General features: G+C 45.3%; 1 protein-coding gene across 1 annotated transcript in view; it reads right to left on the bottom strand.

The window, feature by feature from the left end:
• The window catches only part of htr2aa (5-hydroxytryptamine (serotonin) receptor 2A, genome duplicate a), a 56,920-nt gene extending 41,014 nt beyond the window's left edge, over positions 1-15,906 (bottom strand). The window contains exon 1 of the mRNA XM_069663621.1: positions 15,477-15,906. Within this exon, the coding sequence (XP_069519722.1) occupies positions 15,477-15,906 (430 nt within the window). The remainder of the gene's footprint in view (positions 1-15,476) is intronic.
• Between the last annotated feature and the right edge of the window lie 3,318 nt (positions 15,907-19,224).

Genomic DNA, 19,224 nt, shown 5'->3' with positions numbered 1-19,224 from the left:
GCAGACTCCACACAGAAGGTGTGCCCACTACGTCTGAACCGGGATTCGAACCAGGAACCTTCTAGCTGTGAGGCGTCAGCGCTAACCACTGCACCATCATGCAGCCCGATTATTAAAGAGAAATACAGACATGTGATTTATTTGTGTTCATAATGAGCTTTAAGAAGCAGCTTTAGAAAGAAGTGGAACGAAACATTACGAAGGCATGAATGAACTTTTCAAACAGTTTGTGCTCTTTAAGATAAAAACACTGAACACAGTTCTCTGTTCCACATGAAATGAGTTCAAGGCTACCTGCTCTAATTAACTCATTAATGAGGACTAATTAAAAGAAGCAGATAAACAGGACGACCTCAGGTTCACCTCCGACGCCAAGCTAATCACCAACAATGAAATACAACGTGTTCGTTTCTGCTCAAACAGACGGAGGAAGGTGTGAGGAGAAACCACTTCCTCGCTGTCGCAGCTTCTTTAATCATAATGAACGGGCGGCTGACGGCTGCTGTTTGAGCGACCACAGAAACACTAAAGCACAATACAGACCAACAGGGGAGCACCAACAGCAACATAAATATAAACCCTGTTAATAAAACACCTCCACGTGTTTAATAATGCATTCATGTTACTTAAAAGCGATTGAAGCTCTGTTTAGACGGCTGCACACGTGAGGAAGAAGCTGCAGAGTTCTGGGGCGTCTTAGAAAAGTTTCCTCCCCTGAGACTGAACCGAATGTGCCTGATCCAAATTACAGCGTGCCACAGCGACGTGTCATCATAAGCCCTAATTATTCACATTAATTATAAGCTGCTCGCAGGTCTGAGAAGGAAACTCTCCGGAGTGAACGTCCAACACTACCCAAAGAACGGAAGCAGAAAGTTTGTGAGTTTTTAAAGGGACAGTTCACTGTATTAATACTGTTTATATTTGATTTTTGGACCAATGGTTGGAGACAATAAATCTACAAACCTGGATCAACAATGTAAGAACATAAACTAAACCCTCTTTGTGACTCGTTCCACATGTGTGTTATATCGTCAGGACGGCGTGCAGCCTGCTGTACGTCTGCCTCTGAATGTATCGACTCTACCGTCACTGCGTCGCCTTGTTCACGGCCCATAATCTGTAACTCTGCAGCCTGATAACAGGACTGACAGACGCAGTATAACCTTTACAGCTCTTTGTGATGCTAACAGTCTGACAGTGAACTGGGCAGAAGCATGCAGTGTTAGGCACAGCTGATTCCATCACAACAATACAACACAGGCTCTTAGCCCCACCAGTGTTGTGGAGCTGTATTTAGCTGCAGATGCTTCTTCACGTTTGAAGACGTGCATTGAAAAATAGTCCTGGAAATGACACAACTATTAAAATATCAGTATAAGAGGAGGCACTGGGTAGGTACTCAAACTTTAGCTCTGTACTTGTGTGTTACTTTTAAACATCGATTTAACTCCAGTGAATTCTATATGTTAGCTCTATAAAATAATCTCTTTTGGCATTTTACATCCACACGTTGACCTTTTGCCGTCCTGTTTGACATCTGGTCAGCTCAGCCTGATAATGGCTCTGCCCTTTGGTTTGCATCTGTTTCATTTTGTTCCGTCTGGTCATGCGAGAGAGGAGGAGGAGGAGGAGGAGGATGAAGAGGAGGAGGAGGGGGCCGCCTGCTTTGTGCTTGGCTCTGCAGCTCAGAGACGCACAAAGACAAAAATCTCCTCTATCTCGTGCAGCTGAGCACAAATGGATGAACAGTGAGGACTCTCTCTCTCCTCTCTCTCTCTCTCTGCCCTCGTCCTTTCTTCATCCCTTCTTCTTTGGAGAGAGGAATTAGAGGTTATTTTTGCTCCAAGTGGTCAACTGCCTCATTGAGACAACAGCGAAGCCAGAGTGTGAGGAGCCCCTGCAATAAATACACAAAAAGTACGGCTCTGTGCGAGGTGGTGACACGTCTCTATGTGTTAAAGTTTACATGCTGGATCTTTGAGGGATTCTGCTTTGAGATATCTTTGTTAACAGACTGGACTCGGGAGACAATCTGGAAACATGGACGGACTCAAGAGCAGAAACAAGTTCTTCATCCCTATGTGACCTCTCTTACATCTTCTGTCTCATCTGTGTTGTTGTTGATTCACCTGTTTCACAATCGCTTCTATAACCGCCCCCCTGCAGCGAGGAAGTCTCCAGGTCCTTATATAGAGGAGAAGTACAAACACCACGCCGTTAAAAAAATACAAGTTAAAGGCCTGTGCTGAAAATGTAACCTGCGTAAAAGTGACCTTTGACCTTTGAACCAGTCCCCTGATTAAAGTCTTTGTCAGGCATTCCTCAGATATTTTGTTCACAGGAATCACTGAAAAGAGCTGACCTTTGACCTTTTGGTTAAAAAAAATGTAGTCACTTCATCATCTTATGTTTGTCGACATTTGTGTATTACATTGAACAAGAAGCCATACACATAGGATGTTGGAGCTAACTACCTAGCCTAGCAGCCTAATGCTACATCACACGTTGGTTGCTCTGCACCTGCTGAAAACACCTCTTAGAAATCAGGTTTAAACAAGATACTGAACTTATTCGCATTTGCTAATCATTCAGGCAACGCCAGTAATTTTGGAAACCGTGGAAAAACAGTTTTTTTATTTGTTTGTTTGTTTGTATTATTTCTTATTACACCTGAGAGTTTTTCTTCGTGAGGAAAAGGAGCCGTCCTCCCAGCACAGAGCCGTGCACACACAATAAGAGGAATGTGCGTTTGATGTGCTCGTAATGAGTCGCTGGTTGCTGTTTTGAAAGCAGCTTTTAAGAGCGAGCTCCATCTTCAGCTGCTGCTCTCGGCTCTTTGTCTCCTCCATCACTGTAAACAATGTGCAGCAGCTTCTTTGGTGAAGCTCTTCTTTCACCTGCATCGACACACTAATGATCATATTTGAGTTAGTCCGGAGAACTCAGGCGACCAAACCTCGTTTAAAGGACATCATGACATTTTTAAAGGGTGTATTATCAAACAAAGTCCATATAGGCCTTTAACTACATTATCACTATGTTCACCATCAATATTCACGGTCTTCAGAGGATAACTGTTCTCTGCCAGACCTCCTGAGTTTCATCATCAGTCCAAAATGTTCACTGGTTCAACAGAAACATCTGCATGCAAAGATTTCACTTCCAAGAATATTACTAAGCACCTTCATGCTCCCCGGAGGATCACTTTCTCCAGAGGAGACAATCACAGCTTTCTCCTGAAGCTGATCTAATAAAATCTACAACATTTTACAGCTTTTGTTTTAAGGGTGCATTCCACTGGAAGTGTATCTGATAAATCAAGTACACATTAATGCCATCTTACACCAACAGAGCCCAGTCACGCTCCCCAGAGGACTAACAGAGCCACCGTGGATAATCACAACTTTCTTCTGAAGTCAGTCTAATCAAACATGCAGAGCATTTTACAGCTTTTATTTTCAGATGCACAGGAAGTCATATTCAAAAAATAAAGTACATATTTCTCAACATGCGAGCTGAATCTCCATCATGTTTGTTCACGGTTTTCTTTGACATCTGAGGACATTCCTCTTATAACCAACATCAGACTGAAAATCAGACTGAACTGCCGACTGGTGCGTGATGTCATAATCTAAAGATCAGATTGGCAAAGTCTCTGTGGAACACATTCATGCTCCCATGAGGAACAATTCTCTGCAGTGTGGATAATCACTACTATTATATGGCGTCAACTTCATGCCAAAGTGCCATTTGTGTACCATTACACTACAAGTAATAACACACGAACAAGTCTGTTGGTGTTCGTGGTCCTCAGAGGATAACGAGTGTTTTCTGTTGATGTTTGTCTTACAACAACATCAGGCTGAGACTACCACTGCACACAGGATATATCCAAATCCAACGAGTATGATTGCCCAAGAATTACAGAGCACATCCATGCTCCTTTGAGAACTCTTTTTTTACGTTGTTGGATGTAATGAGCATTTCTGCCTCTCAAGGCCTTCAGTCCTGAGTGGGACTTGTTGGTTCAGATGTGAGACACCTGCAGTCTGCAGGGCGTCATCTTTGCGTGGAGCCCTGCTGTTTTTCAGTCGCTGATATCGACTCTGACGAGCTGAAAGTACAATCAGCTCTTTTGTAATGACTTCGGCTTTTCATCCCTGTCTTGATGTCAGCTCCCTGCATGAATCACTCCTTTTATTGAAGAGTGAAACACTGAGCCAAGCAGAAACATTAGACTACGGAAATGATGAAAACTATAATATGACACAATCAGGAGGGAAAACAGAGGAAAGACGAACTGCAGCCGTAACTGTTCCCCAAACGGCAGCAGCAGAGATTTAATAGCACAACGAATGGCAATCTTCTCTTGGCTCACCACATACAGTTTACTGACTGTGCTGCAACATAACAGCTGAAAACGACTTCAAACACGTCCTTCCTGCTGAGCCTGGACTCCAAAATAGAAACGTTTACATCAGCAGAAGCGTCTGCAACTAAATAGACTAATAAACGTATGATTCACTTTATTGCACTGGTGTTAAAGCTCCTGTTGTATAAGAAGTACAAACACTGGAGATTATGTCAAGCTGGGAACTTTGGGCTTTTATATTTCATGTTACAGCCAAGCGGCAACTGGAGCCAGCACAGATGTCCCACAGCTGCAGTTCCTCTGGTGTCCACTTGAGGCTGTCTCCAGCAGTGAGTCAGTCCCCATAGAGCCCCATGTTAAACTTTACAGCAGAAATAAACATGTTTACAGCCTGGTACAAAAAACAGTTTGGGTCTCTATAGCTCATTTCTCTGTTCATGACAACTGTACGGGGAGAATCTTTATACAGCTCACCTGTTTCCATTATATTAAGGCTTAAAGTGATGCAGCAATAGGGGCGTGGCCTCTTTGAGTGACAGCTGGGAGCTGCTAGGTGGAATTTCTTTTTGTCTTTAGTATGTTCCCTTCGTTGGTTTGGAGCTGAAGTGTTTTCCTGTTTCCTGAGCGACCCGCTGTGTGTCTAACAGCTCCTGTGCCGATGAGGAGAGCCACTCTGCTCCTGATAATCAATATGACCAGATTGAGTATTTTATTCCACTTAGCTTTGTTTAGCCGATGCACACAGAGGCTCAACACAGAAGAGAACAGGAAATCCATCACTGTGAAATACAACAATTGGAATTACAAAGGATGCTACTAAACTAAACTAAAAATATAACTGGACTGTAAATTAAAAACACATTTCCTGTTTTTTCCTGAAAAACTTCCGAGTCGTGAATTTGCTTTGTGAGTGAATCACAGAGAAGAAACAGAGTCTAATCTTTTAAGTAAATCTCATCCTGCACAGCTGCCCGTCCAAAGAACGAGGACGAAACCCGAGGGCTTTGAAACAGAAGTGTTTGTTTCCTTCTGTCATACAAACTCTGAGAGGAAAGCTAACAACAAGAGAGAGAGGGAGAGAGAGAGGGAGGGAGGGAGGAGTGATGGATGGATGCTGTGGTCTTCAAAGTAAAAGAAGGAAAGACATTACCCGGCTGACAGACTTCAAAGCTCAGAGAGGAAGGAGAAAATGAGAAGTTGAACCCAAACTTGAGAAAAATCGATATGACATTAAGTTATTTCTGCGCCTGTAAACAGCCGAGGTGGAATCAGAGCAGGAAAACGAACTCGGCAGGCGTCCACCGAGCTCCGACTGAATACTATGTTCCCACAGGTCCTCTGTTTTCCACCGTTGCCGCTGGAGACCAAAAGGCTGAGAGGCTTTCCTGCATTGATCACCGAGCAACTGCATCACAAAAGCCCCGACCCGAGAGGAAAGAGCAAACACAGGAAGCAAACTGAGCTCCCGGTTTGGAGGTTGTTTGAGTGTGAAGAGGTTCACGAGTGCACATCAAACAGACACGCTCATGTCCAGGTCACTTCAACCACTTTATGTGTTTGTTTTCTCCTGCAGCCGACAACTCAGGGTGTCAATCAACCCACGCTGACGGGAGCTGAGTGATGAGAGCGCCTGAAGGTCACTGCAGAACAACAGAGCTGCAATAACTCATGTTCACTTCACACTTCCTGCAGAAACCTGACGGCAAAACAGGAAATGGGATTTTAGAATTAAGAGAGAATAGTAAGGAACATGATAATCCTGTAGTGGCACTCGGTGAATCGGAAAGCTGCAATTGAAACAGGAAACAAGGTGAAGTTGAACAAGCTTGGTCTTAGATGGAAAACCAGGCAGTAATACAGTTCAGTCAGAAAACAAATCCAATCAGGGAACAGGCAGAAGTCCAAGAAACAAGAAAAGTCAAAAGTAGAAAACAAGACTCAGAAGTTGCCGGAAAGCTTTGAACCAACACGGAGTAGCAGAGCAGGGTTGATTTCGACTAATCTGGGGCAGGTGTGAATGACTACATGTGCAGGTAATCGAGGGATCACGCACACGAAGGCAGGAACTGACAGGAGATGTAAGTCCTTCAAAATAAAACAGGAACGTCACATCCAGAGATGAACTGAGTCTTATAAAACCTTTCTAATCGATGAAGAATAACTTGATTAATTTAAAAAAACATTATTATTGGTGAAAACCATCAAATAGGAGATTTTGAGATGTGATGAACCACCAAAAACAGGATGGTTTTAAGAGCGTCCTCGAATCTGTGACTACGGCTGAAGCAAGAGAAGCTCTGCTGTTCGGTGAAACATGAATCTAATGCAACACGAAGCCAGCGTACTTAAAAATACAAGTCTGAATAAAAGGCAAGGACGGGACATCTGATGGGTCATACGACTAAAATGATGCTTCTTTGAAAGGTACTGATATGTTAGCTTCTGCATGGCTCATTCTGGCTTGGTATGTGGTGCTGAACGGACAGCTCCTGTAAAGACACTTTACAAACATCTTTTAATCTGTTGCCGCTCTTTGTCGCAGTGAATGAGGTTGTATTTGTTTTTATTGTTATAAGAATAAAGGACACGTTGAGGGAGGAAATGTGCAGTCTTTGTTCTGAGAAAAAATACAGTATTTTATACATAATATAGAGTTTATTTGGGACTTTCTAGCTGTTTGCCTCACAGCTTGAAGGTTCCTGGTTCGAGTCCCGGTTCAGACGTAGTGGGCCTTTCTGTGTGGAGTCTGCATGTTCTCGTGCATGCGTGGGTTCCTCCGGGTACTCCGGCTTCCTCCCACAGTCCAAAGACATGCTCGTAAATTGTCCATAGGTGTGAATGTGAGCGTGAAAGGTTGTCTGTCTCTATGTGTCAGCCCTGTGGATGACAGGTGACCTGTCCAGGTGTAACCCCGCCTCTCTATCCCCCCCGTGACCCTGAACAGGAGAAGCGGTGTAGATGATGGATGACACAGTTTTTATTTTATTTTCATTGATGTTATTTCCTGTTTTATTTTGAAACTCAGCCTTGTCTCTGTCTTCTCTCTCCTCATGTGTTAACCCCGCCCTGAGTAGACTCACCTGTGTCTCATGTCCACCTGACTGTCTGTGTATATGTACCCTGTGTGTCTTCCCTGTGTGTCTGCCCTCTCGTTGCCAGTTTGCGGTGCATTCCTTCGTGTCTCTGTATTCCAGCATTTTTCTCGTGAGGGATTTTTCAGTGTTTAACTTCAGCCTGATTGCTGACTTTGCCTCTTTGCCTGCCCCTTTTGGATTATGACTGTGATTACCTGTGTACCGTACCTGGACTGGACATTAAACTCTGCCTTTTTACCTTTACCTGCCTCGTGTGAGTCCTGCATTTTTGAGACTTTGAGACTTCAGCAGTCAGACTGAGAAATAGCGTGGTCATGTTCCAGCTAACTTCACCTAACCACAGACGAGGTTAGGTAAGAGCGCCCACACTGGACTCCACTTGCTCCTCTTTGCTCCACTGGCAGCTGCACCAACAATCCCACTGACCTTCCAACATAATGAATCACCAGCGTGTCTATTTGTGAGCTTCCTGTTTACAATTCAAGTTTGCCAATTAGCTCGGTCTCTGTGTTCAGGATTCTGCAGCTCTGTGTCCCTAAACTTTTCACACTGCAGTAAATTTAACTCGACTGTGAGAGATTATTTCTGCTCCCACAGCTGCTCTGCCTCTCACCAATGTTGACATTTGACGATAACAACTGTGATGAAGTGCACCAGTCTGCTGTGTGCCGCCCCGGGCCACGGGCTGACAAAGTGCTGTGGGTCTTCACCTTAAAATGAACAATTGTGTTCCAAAGTGCAGCCGATCAGCAAAGAGATCTCCAAAATCTGCAGGACAAATCTGCAGGAAGGAGCCGATGGCATTCATCTCCTCTAGATATTTCAAATTGATGACCTTAACGGCATGTCTTTAAATATCATAGGTGCAAACTCTAGTCAAGGGAGGCTCTTATTAAAGCTCTTTACATCCGTGACTGTGGTGTCAGGAGACGCATCAGTCTCAAGTTCACTGTGACAGCTCGTCCTCGGAGAACGCGCGACAAGAACAAGGCAGGACGGAGGAGAGAGAAAGAGGAACACAGCAGGAAAAGTGCCTTCCTTCTGTTTCTTCATGTATAATAGATGGAAACAAGCTCTTTGCCCAGAGAGCCACAATGCCAGGTTAATCCCAAATTTCCCAGGACACTTGAAATGTTTGTTCTAGACGGATAAATCTACAGAAGAGAGCTGGATCTCTGCATCATGGCCGGGCGGCCTGCCAGAGAGACCAGACGAGACCGACACATCAGCCCGACGCAGAAGCATCCTGTAAGCTGCTGTTTAACAAGCTCACCGTGCAGATATATGACTGTGCGTCCTCATCACCTCATTACCCTGACAACAACACTCATAATGTGTTACAAGTGAGGCTTTAAACAGGGAGGAGTAATTCTGGTCCTTGTCTGACGAGAGAAATCGCTTTAATGTCTGAAACATTCATGAGTAAGCAGCCATGCTAGCAGCTAGCAGCCTTTACTTACACACTGGGATGCACTGAGCTATGACAGGCAACGTGGTGCTCAAACCGGGATTATTTCTAATGTCCAGCAGGGGGCGCTCAATTGGTCTGATTCTACAGAAGTCTATGAAAACATGCTCCTCCTCCTCTCCTGATGTATTCCCTCAGTAAACATGTTCCTAATGACTTTATGGTCTCAGTCTCTAGTTTCAAGTCTTCTTCAAAGCAGCATGATGTTCATTTAGTCACTGATGCTCCCACTGAGAGTCACACAGACCAGGAAGCGGGGGGAGCTTAGGGCGGGGCTACCTGTGATTGACAGGTCGATATCTCACTCTGAGGAGTCTGTGGTTCTTTTAGGGGTCTGTGTGTTATTTGTTAGCTGCTTTACAGTTCCTGTAAAGGAGGTTGTACCTTGCTAACCAAGCTAGCATTAGTGTTAGCTAACACCTCACTCATCTCCAGCTCCACCCTCTCTTCCAATTCCACCATGGCGCCAAACTGGAGGAAAAGGATGATCTCTCAGTGGCTACATGCACTTTTTACCTACTGTCTATTATCATCCAGCTTAGTTTAGGATATTAGCGTGCTAAAATGTCTGGAGAATAACTTATCTATATATTATACAAGGAAAATAATTGTTCTGTGGTTGATTTGTGAACAGACTGAGTCCCGTCTTTCTAGCGGACCATGGCCCGGTGGTTTGGTCCGCACCAGAGTTTGAATGCGTGTTCTCACCTGTCCAAACGGACCGGACTTTCAAAGTAAAGTCTGAAAGTCTGGAACAAAGCTGTCAGGTGTGAAAGCACCTGAAAGTTTTAGGAACAACATGTGAAAATCCACCACCCTGCTGTAAAGACATTTCTGTTTGGTCCCAAGTCATCGAAGATCATCATGTCAATCCTTACAGCCATAAAATAAGTAAAGTAAACATTTTTTCTTGTCACCTGTTTCCATAATAGGCTGCACATCCAGCGTTAACAGAAGAAAATGTCCGTCAGCAGGTGCTCGCTTTATATTTCACAGCCTCTAACAGCGACACTGGACTGTACAGGCTCCATGTAAGGTCTGAAAGTGCAGCTCTTTAAGTCAGTATTCAGAAAATGTAACTCCTGCTGCTCCACACTCAGAGCGCTACAAAGACACTGAGTCTTAATTCAGAGCGCACAGCAGCAGGAAAAGACAAGAGACGGACTGAACATGGTTTTCTTTGTAAAGAAAGTCACCGTGTGGTTCGTTCCACCGAGCTCCGTTCATGTTTGTCTGCTCAGTCTGAATCCTCGTCTCTGACTCGCGCTCAGCTGAAGGCAGTCCAGAGGATGACATGTAAAGCAGAGCACGTGTAGGAACGTGGAGATCCAAGGAGAATATTAGATGACATTGTTGCTCTTCTGGAATCAGGAAAGATGTGTGGACATGTGTGTATGTGGGTGTTTTGACTGGCATCGCACACCGCTGTCAGAAAAGGAGGAAATAGTTTCATTTAAGGTGACTCACAGTTGGTTTGAAATATTCTTGAAGAAAAAGTCAAAGTTGGGGGCGACTATGTCTGAAATCTGACTTTCTGCAGCGCTATGAACCAAAAATAGACAAATATACTTTAATACATTTAATGATGATAAACTGCTCTAAAGGATGCTGAAATAACAACACCATGATGCTGATTTGTAAAAAGTCTGAGCTCATGCTTTATCACGTCTGTCTGCAGGACGACAAGAAAGCGACTTTTAAAATGTTTGTTTTTTGAATGGAGTTTGGTTTGACCATCTTTGACACAACGCAGGACGTCAGGAGAATCTCATTAATGACAGGCTGACAGAAAAATCAATCGCTTCTTACAGCGCTAATTCTTCTATTGAAGTGTTTGCATTGACTCTGATTGTAATCACACTTCAGCTGCATTTATGAATCAATAAATCCATTAAAATAATCACCAAATCAATACATCGTTCTTAGTGATTTTTCAAGCAGAAATGTGAAACGTTAATGTGAGGATCTATTTTGTGAATATGAAATCTTTGGCTTTTAAACTGTCGACAAAAGCAACAATCTAAAGAGACGAGCGTTTCTCACAACTTTGAAAGACCAAACGTTTCGTGGATAAATTGTCTACCTGATAAAATACCTGATCACTTTACCGAAATGATCACTTGTTAATTATTTCATGTATAAGCCACACCTAATCTAACTGGTGACCCCGTTATTAATCAAATATTATGTAAGCACCAACTGATCCCTGACCTCTCTGATAACTTCACATTTCACCTTTAACCTTCTCTTTGGCACAGTCAGACACGTTCCTGGTGCAGGGTTGTCCCTTGTCACCGATTCTGTTTGTGATTTTCACAAGCAGGATCTGAAGCCGCAGCCGGGGGGGAGGAGGGTTTCCGGTTTGGGGACGTCAGAATTTGTCGTGTTGTCCTGTTGGTTTCATCAGGCTGTGACCTCCCGCAGGCTTTGTTCCGGTTTGCAGCTGAGTGTGACGCGGTTGGGATGCGAGTCAGCACCTCCAAGTCTGAGGCCATGAGCGGTCAAATGTTGGATTGCCCCCTCAGGGTGGGGAGTGAGTCTCTGCCTCAAGTGAAGGAGTTCAAGCATCGCGGGGTCTTGTTCATGAGCTAGGGTAAAATGGATCGTGAGATTGACAGACGGATCGGTGCAGCATCAGCAGTGATGCAGGCGTTGTACCGGACCGTCGCGGTGAAGAGGGAGCTGAGCCTGAAGGCAAAGCTTTCTATTTACCAGTCGATCTACGTTCCAGCCCTCACCTGTGGTCACAAGCTTTTGGGTAGTGACTGAAAGAATGAGATCGCCGATAGAAGCGGCTGAAATGAGTCTCCTCTGCAGGGTGTCTGTGCTCAGCCTTGGAGAGAGGGTAAGGAGCTCTGAGATCCGGAGGGAGCTCGGAGTAGAGCCGCTACTCCTTCACATCGAAAGGAGCCAGTTGAGGTGGTTCAGGCATCTTGTTAGGATGCCTCCTGGGCGCCTCCCTGTGGAGGTATTCCGGGCATGTCCAGCTGGGAAGAGACCCCGGGCAGACCCAGAGCTCGCTGGAGGGATTATATATCCCGTCTGGCCTGGGAACGACTCGGGATCCCCCAGGAGGAGTGGGAAAATTTTGCTGAGGAGAGGGACTCCTGGGTCACCTTGCTTAGTCTGCAGCCACCGCGACCCGACCCGGATAAGCAGAAGATAATGGATGGATGGATGGATGCATGGATGGATGGATGGATGGATGGATGGATGGATGGACCTTCTTTCTAGCATCAACAACAACCTGACATGCTCCGTCTCTCTCTGAGATACCTGAGCTGCTGTGACATCATCACGGCGCCCTCCCACCCTGACACTGTTTGCTCTCTCTGACACAGCAGGATATAACTGCAGCGTGTGTTTGTTTTCGCCGTCGGCCTGGCTAATGACTTCTTTTGTCTTCTCATTAAGGACGGAGGGCGACGAGTAATAAGCTGTGCAGGTCGTTCTTTCAGGAGGCGCTCGTTCCTCCGACTAATTCTCACCGCTCGTTCTCATGCAAATGAAGTTTGTGCTTAGGGCTTAAAGCTGCTTATGTGCGCGGCGGCTCGTGACATTTACAGACACAGAGGGAAGAAAGGGGAGGAGGCAGGCTGCAGGGGAGGACGGAGGAAGGTGTGTGTGTGTGACAGAGGTTATCTAAGTGTGTGTGTGTGTGTGTGTGTGTGTGTGTGGGACAGCGGCAGACAGATAAACAGAAGAAGAGAGCGAGCAGAGGAAGCTGTCTGAGAGAAGCATTAATCAGCAGACACCTGAAGCAGCAGCAGGGTGACAGCAGAGTTCAGACTCAGCTGCAGCTCCTCGACGTCTCCTCGCTGCAAATATAAACTTTAAAGATTTATTTTCATTCTGTCCGACACAAACATGAAATATCTCCACAGATATGTGAAAGATTATCATAATATTCTGAGTCACAAGAAGACGAGTCCTGAGACTCTTCATCCTGAGTGCCATTCGTTTTTATGACACGGCTTTGTTAAATAATCGAGTCTTATTTCAGAATAAAAGATTGTAACTACAGACACAGCTCTGATCACAGGAGGACTCACTGCAATCAGTTCAACCCACAGAAAGAAGTCTGTAAGTTTAGCATCAGTTCGTTTACTGTGGCAGAACAGACACGAAGAATCAGCTTCAAAACCCTGCGATTAAAACACAAAGAGAGCTGGAAGTCAGACGATTGAAACCAGAACTGAACACTGCATCAATATTTAGTGTCAGATTATTGATTTCTTTAGTGAATAGCTCTTTAAGGAGGATAATTACCAGCGTGTGGGTTGTTAGGTGGGAGAAAAGCCTGCATCACCCTGTCAGGGTTCATACTTTGATTGTCTTCAGCCAAAGAGAGACAGGAGAGGTGTTGGGAGGGAGAGGCCGACATGCAGCACACCAACACGTCCAAACAGAAATACATGAAGTGAAACATGTTAAGCCCCTTTCACACCTGCACTCCTGACAGCTTCCAGAACATCTGAAGACAGTCTGCCCCGAGCTGCCCACATATGTCCCTCACAGCAGGAGGTCTCATGAGGAAGGACATGACGGCCGTCGGCCCTCACAGCCAGAAGCTCCTGGAGCTCCTCCTCTCTCCAGCCTGCAGACGTCTCTGCTGTCGTCTTGTAAACGATCCGATGTCACTCTGCTGGTTTAACAGCGGTCACATGATATAAACGTCATCACCCCGCCCACTCGCTCGCGGTGAATGTTCGTGACTGTTACCTGCTGCGTTCGCACATCGGCCTGCCCCGGCTTCTTGTAGAGGCTGCAGGAAACAGTCTGCAGAAAGTCGGGGTGAAAGACTTTTACCTGCTCCCACAGATGCAGAGCGGTGACATTGATGCTGCCATCAGGAGATCTCTGCCGGCCATGGAGGCCTATTACAGATATTTGCTGCCATCTGTGTTACGATTAAGCAGCGATGGAAGAAGTGTTCAGATCTTTACTTAAAGAAAGAAGAAATACCAAAAGCTAGACATGTGCTATCAGTACAGATCCAGGGCCCAGCTGTTAGAAGAGTTTAATCTGGATCAGAACGATCCGATCACTGGATCAGATCATTCTGATCATCTTCTTCCTGTTCTGGTTTTTCAAAGTACAACTGGATCAGAGCAACCTGACCAGATACAGACTTTCCAAGATTACTAAACCCAAATTACCGGTGATCTAAATGGGATTACATAGTACACACTTTGTCCACAGGGGGCGCCAAAATCCACACAACATGAAAGTTCCTCACAGGAGCTTTAAATCAAACACTTGATGTTTGATGTTGATGCTGTTCGGTGGATTCTTTTATGGGGGAAAATCCTTAATGTCTAATTTATCTAGATACAGACATTCAAGTGTAAAATATAAAAACATGTCTACAGTCTAAACTACACTGTAAAAATGTTGTTTTGTTTTATGACATCAGCCTGCGTCCTCCTCCGCTGGGATCAGGATCATCCTGATAGTTTCCCAATCCCGCTCAAAAGTTTGAACACAAACTTGGAGGTTTGATCGGATAAAAACTAAACTCAATAACGTGATTCTACCCGATCTGAACTGATCCGACAGGCGATGTGCAGCACGCAGACCAGCAGCAGGCCGATGTTTATGTTTTCACAGAAGGTAGAACGACAGTTAAAAGAAGGCGGGAGATTAATCGTTAGAAAACACGACTTACGCATGCTCAGGACAGGATCTGTCCACAGGGGGGCGCCACATCAGCTCCTCACAGGAGCTTTAAATAAAAGTGCTAAAGTATTAAACACTCAATACACTGTTCATTGTTTTATAATCTTTGAAGCAGAACTACAGACACAACGTCAGAGAGGCGTTCAATGACCTCATACACGAAGAGTTGCTCAGTTCAGCATTATTTTATCTGCACCAATAACATCACATCAGACTGTATTTGCTGATTAAACTTGAGGTGATGTTTTAACGTGAGTATAAAGTATTTCCCTTTGAGATGTGGCGGAGCAGAAGTAAAGAGATGCAGACAGTAGAGGAGAAGTTCTCGAGTACAGGAAGCTCAAAATTAACTCAACAAAGATGTCGCCAAAAGTATGAAAACTTCAACACAAAGCAAACAGCAGGTGTTACATAAGGAGGAGGCTGGTGTCGACTTTTAACTGCTGTAACAACCCCGAGTTTTATGGACAATTTGTGTTGTTTTAAAACCTGAATATGCACCCAGTGTGTGAGCAAAGGAAACACAGAGACGTAACTTCCTCCTGCTGGTTTAGAGGCTTTTAACATTTACAGAGCCGACACATTGTTCTGTAGCTCCTTCATTCATTCATTCATTCGTCTCTTTTACAGCCACTTTCTGCCAGCAGCTCTCAGAATAAACTCGCTGCACACCTCCATCACCGCTGCTCTCCGTCTGTCAGCCGACTTCAGACAAACATTCAAACTACATGAGAAACAGAAAACATCCGATCCAGTGAGAAAAAGGCTCCAACATGCAGGCTGGGGCCGTTTGTTTGAGGCAGCGTCACACCAAATGTCAGCTCAGTGAAACCCAATAAAAGTGTCACTCATTGCTTACCGTAGAGAATGGTCACCATGGAGACAGGCATGACCAGGATGCCAAGGAGCATGTCAGCGACCGCCAGCGACATCAGGAAGTAGTTTGTGGCGTTCTGCAGTTTCTTCTCCAGAGACACGGCGAGGATCACCAGGATGTTTCCCATCACTGTGACGGCGATGACGACCAGAATCAGCAGCGCCGCCCAGTTCTTCTCCACCGCCATCTCGTGGGCGGGGCAGGGAGAGCCGCCGTGAGCTCCTCCTACGGTACGGTGGGACCAGTTTCCTGACTGTGCGTCATTCCCGCGACACCCCGAGCTCGTCACGTTATTGATCCGGAGGGTGATTTCCTCAGAGCCACGTGCAGGCCAGGTGTTGGACTCCAGAGCGGTGACGGCTCGGAGCGTGTTAGAGATCAACTCGGACAGGTTGGAACCTCGTAAGTTCATGGTGTCACCGAGACCACCTCAGGACCGCTGCCTGGAAAATGGGTCAGAAGGGAGAAAGAAAGAGGAAAGTCGACTCATGTTTTCTCCTCGGGGTCACTTCCATAAATAAAAGCCCATCTATCACTTTAGTAAAGAGCTGTCACTCAGTTATTTACTCCAACATCTCAGAGGAGACTCAGGCTGCGGTCGTCCGTCACAGGATCAACAGATGATGGAGTCCACACGCCGAAACTAAAATAGCATCTGCTGAATTCAGCGGCACAAAAAGAGCAGCTGTTCAGCCTCAAAGGACGAAGCTGAAAGGATACAAATTAAAGCGCTCGGGTGAAACCGTCCCTGTGAGCAGCACGGGAAAACAAAGAAGAAGAAGAAGAGTATCCAGAACAAAGTGTCGGAGAGGTTTGGACTCACATGTCTTCAGTCATTCATAAAACAAACCCTCTCATCTTCTCATCATAGAATCCTCTTGAAGCCGGAGCGACGGGGGAAACCGCTGCAGGTTTTTCATCCTTGAAGTCCTTCAGAGCTGCACTCATGATAAAAATATAAAATCCAAGTGAAGTCCAGAATCTTACAAATCAGGATTTCATCTCCTCAAAGTCTCTGTTTCTTTGTCACTTCAATCTTTCGTGATGCAAACAGCCGAGAAAACAGAACGCACGAATCTTTACATTGTGACCCTGAGAGGTCTCAAACTTACTTTAGTTGTAACGCTGCAGTTTTCCAGGTATCCTGTGTTAAAGGTGGTTTTGTCTAAACTACATACCTGCACACACGTCATTCCTCTGTGTGTGCGTGTTAATAACCGTGTGTGACAATCCTCGCGTGTCCTTGTCGTCTTGTCTCGGCTCACCCCTGCACCTGTGCGAGTGCGTCGGCGGCCGACAGAGATTGATGATGAACATTATCATATCTGACGTGTGTGTGTGTGTGTGTGTGTGTGTGTGTTACTAACTTTCCTCTTACATCTGGTCAGTGATACGAAAAGTCCTGACTTCTGAGGAAAACATTCCTTCTCCAAAAACAACGTCAGCTCTCCAGAGGTCCTAAATATTCCTTAAATGTTCCCTCCTCCTGCCTCGGTTGGAAAATGTCAGTCACTTTCCAAACCCTCTAAAAACAGTGTGAGGATTCCTTCAGCTCCATAAATCTGCAGTTTGTCGTCTGTTTCCACGTCTCTTCTGTCACTTTCAGGAAAGAAAACACAAAAAAAGAGAGAAGAAGAAGAAGAGGGAGAGATCTGTTCCCTCTGTGAACCTCGCGCAGACTGAAGAGGGCTCGTGTGGATTTCCAGAGAGCGTCTGTAAGTTGTGGAGTCGTCCTCAGTGATGATCAGGAGCTGAATGATTTCCTGCTTCCTCTCCTCACGCTGCCTCTCTCTCTCTGTGCAGCTCTCCCTCTCTCTCTGGGATCTCCTCTGCTCGCTCTCTCTCTCTCTCTCTCTCCTTTCACCCAGCCTCTCTCTCTCTCTCCTTCTGTATTGGCTCGCTCTCTCTTTAACTCAAGTGTTCTCGTTCCCATTCACTGCGTCTCTTTCTCTCTTTTGCTGAATCTGTAAGTCGTGTTCTCGGTTTTTCCTCTTTTAAAGGGGAATACGGGTATTTAAAACCTGTGCCCTACTTTAACACACTCTGTGCTCTACATGATTTATGGGTACAGAATTGTGTGACTGTCTCCAGTAGATGTGTTCATCCTGCAGCAGTGAAACAGGCTGTAACGGCTGCAACATAATCCTTGATGGGTCAAAGGTCGTCCACTAAAAGTTCTTGTTGTTTCCACTGACAGGCTCAGATTGTTATTCTAAGTGTGTGACAACATGACAGAAAGGATCCCTACAGAGATAGACCTTTTTGTTACAGAGGAAGATGATTGTTTTAACCACACACAGACGTTACATCGCTCTCTGCACACACACCAGACTCCATTCAGAAAAACACACATTTCACCGTGCAGGAGTTTCTGGTCGCCTGCTGCCTCGATCAGTTTCTATGGTTGTGTTTTCTGATTGGGGCAGCAGTACACTGAAAAATGTCACTTCAGTAGCCAATCAAACAATAGCAAGGACAAATTCCATGTTGGGTAGTTTGAGATATAAAGGCTGTGCTTCTACTGTTTATGTGGTTATAGTAGCCTCAAACCATAAAATAACTACAGGGCGCTGGTTTAGCTCGGTTGGTGGAGCGGATGCCCCATGTACAGAGGCTACAGTCCTCATCGCACTGATCGCACGTTCGACTCCAAGTCTGACGATCATTTGGTGCATATCGTCCCCCACTCTCTACTCCTCATGTTTCCTATCAGCTGTCCTAAACATCCATTTTCCTCCGCTTACCTGGGGCCGGGTCGCGGTGGCAGCAGGCTCAGCAAGGTGACCCAGGCGTCTCTCTCTCCAGCAACATTTTCCAGTTCCTCCCAGGGGATCCCGAGGCGTTCCCAGGCCAGATGGGATACATGATCCCTCCAGCGAGCTCTAGGTCTGCCCCGGGGTCTCCTCCCAGTTGGACGTTCCCGGAAATACTCCACAGGGAGGCGCTCAGGAGGCATCCTAATCAGCTGCCTCAACCACCTTAACTGGCTCCTTCTGATGCGAAGGAGCAGCAGCTCTACTCCGAGCTCCCCCCGAATGTCTGAGTGCCTTACCGAGCTCATTTCGGCTGCTTGTATCCACGACCTCATTCTTTCAGACATTACCCAAATCTGTCCCATACAAGATAATTAAAATTAAAGAAAATAAATATCTATAAAATCACTACAATCATTGATCATTACTTTCCAGAATTGTAAAGTCCTGGTGCAACATGATTGTTCAAACTGAGAGCGGTGAATATAACGTTGCTGGATTCAATCAGTGAAACAAGCAGCCTATATTTATCATGGTTTATTGCACCTCTAACTGTTAAGGCATTAATGCCTCATATTCTGACTGGAGGATCTACTTTGTATTTGACCAGTGAAGCCGGTGACAGCTGACAGGAGATGTTATTCCAGCTACAAACTATCTGATGTTCATTTTTTTGTTCAGCTGACATTTTCCTTTCACTTCCCTTGATGTGAATAAAAACCTGTTTAACGCTCCAGAACAGCTGCTGAAGTAAAAATCCATCATCACACCGAAGACCTTCAACGAAGCAAAAAACAGTTAACAGAGAATCACAAAGAAGATGATCAAACATTTCCTCTCTTTCTCCGCGGCTCGTTTTTACTCTGCCGTGCCTCTTTTCTCTCGCTGACGTTCTTAATGGATGTTACGTGTGCTCCCGGTGGAACAGAAGCAAAGTTTATTTCCTTTTTAACCATTAAATATTTCTGTGTTGTGAA

The sequence above is a fragment of the Semicossyphus pulcher genome, unplaced genomic scaffold (assembly GCF_022749685.1).
Source record: "Semicossyphus pulcher isolate SPU_LCO1_2020_fin unplaced genomic scaffold, fSemPul1.0.p SCAF_15, whole genome shotgun sequence".
Taxonomy (NCBI): Eukaryota; Metazoa; Chordata; class Actinopteri; order Labriformes; family Labridae; genus Semicossyphus; species Semicossyphus pulcher.
Note: the sequence above shows the minus strand (reverse complement) of the source record. Positions and strands in the feature narration are given on the sequence as shown.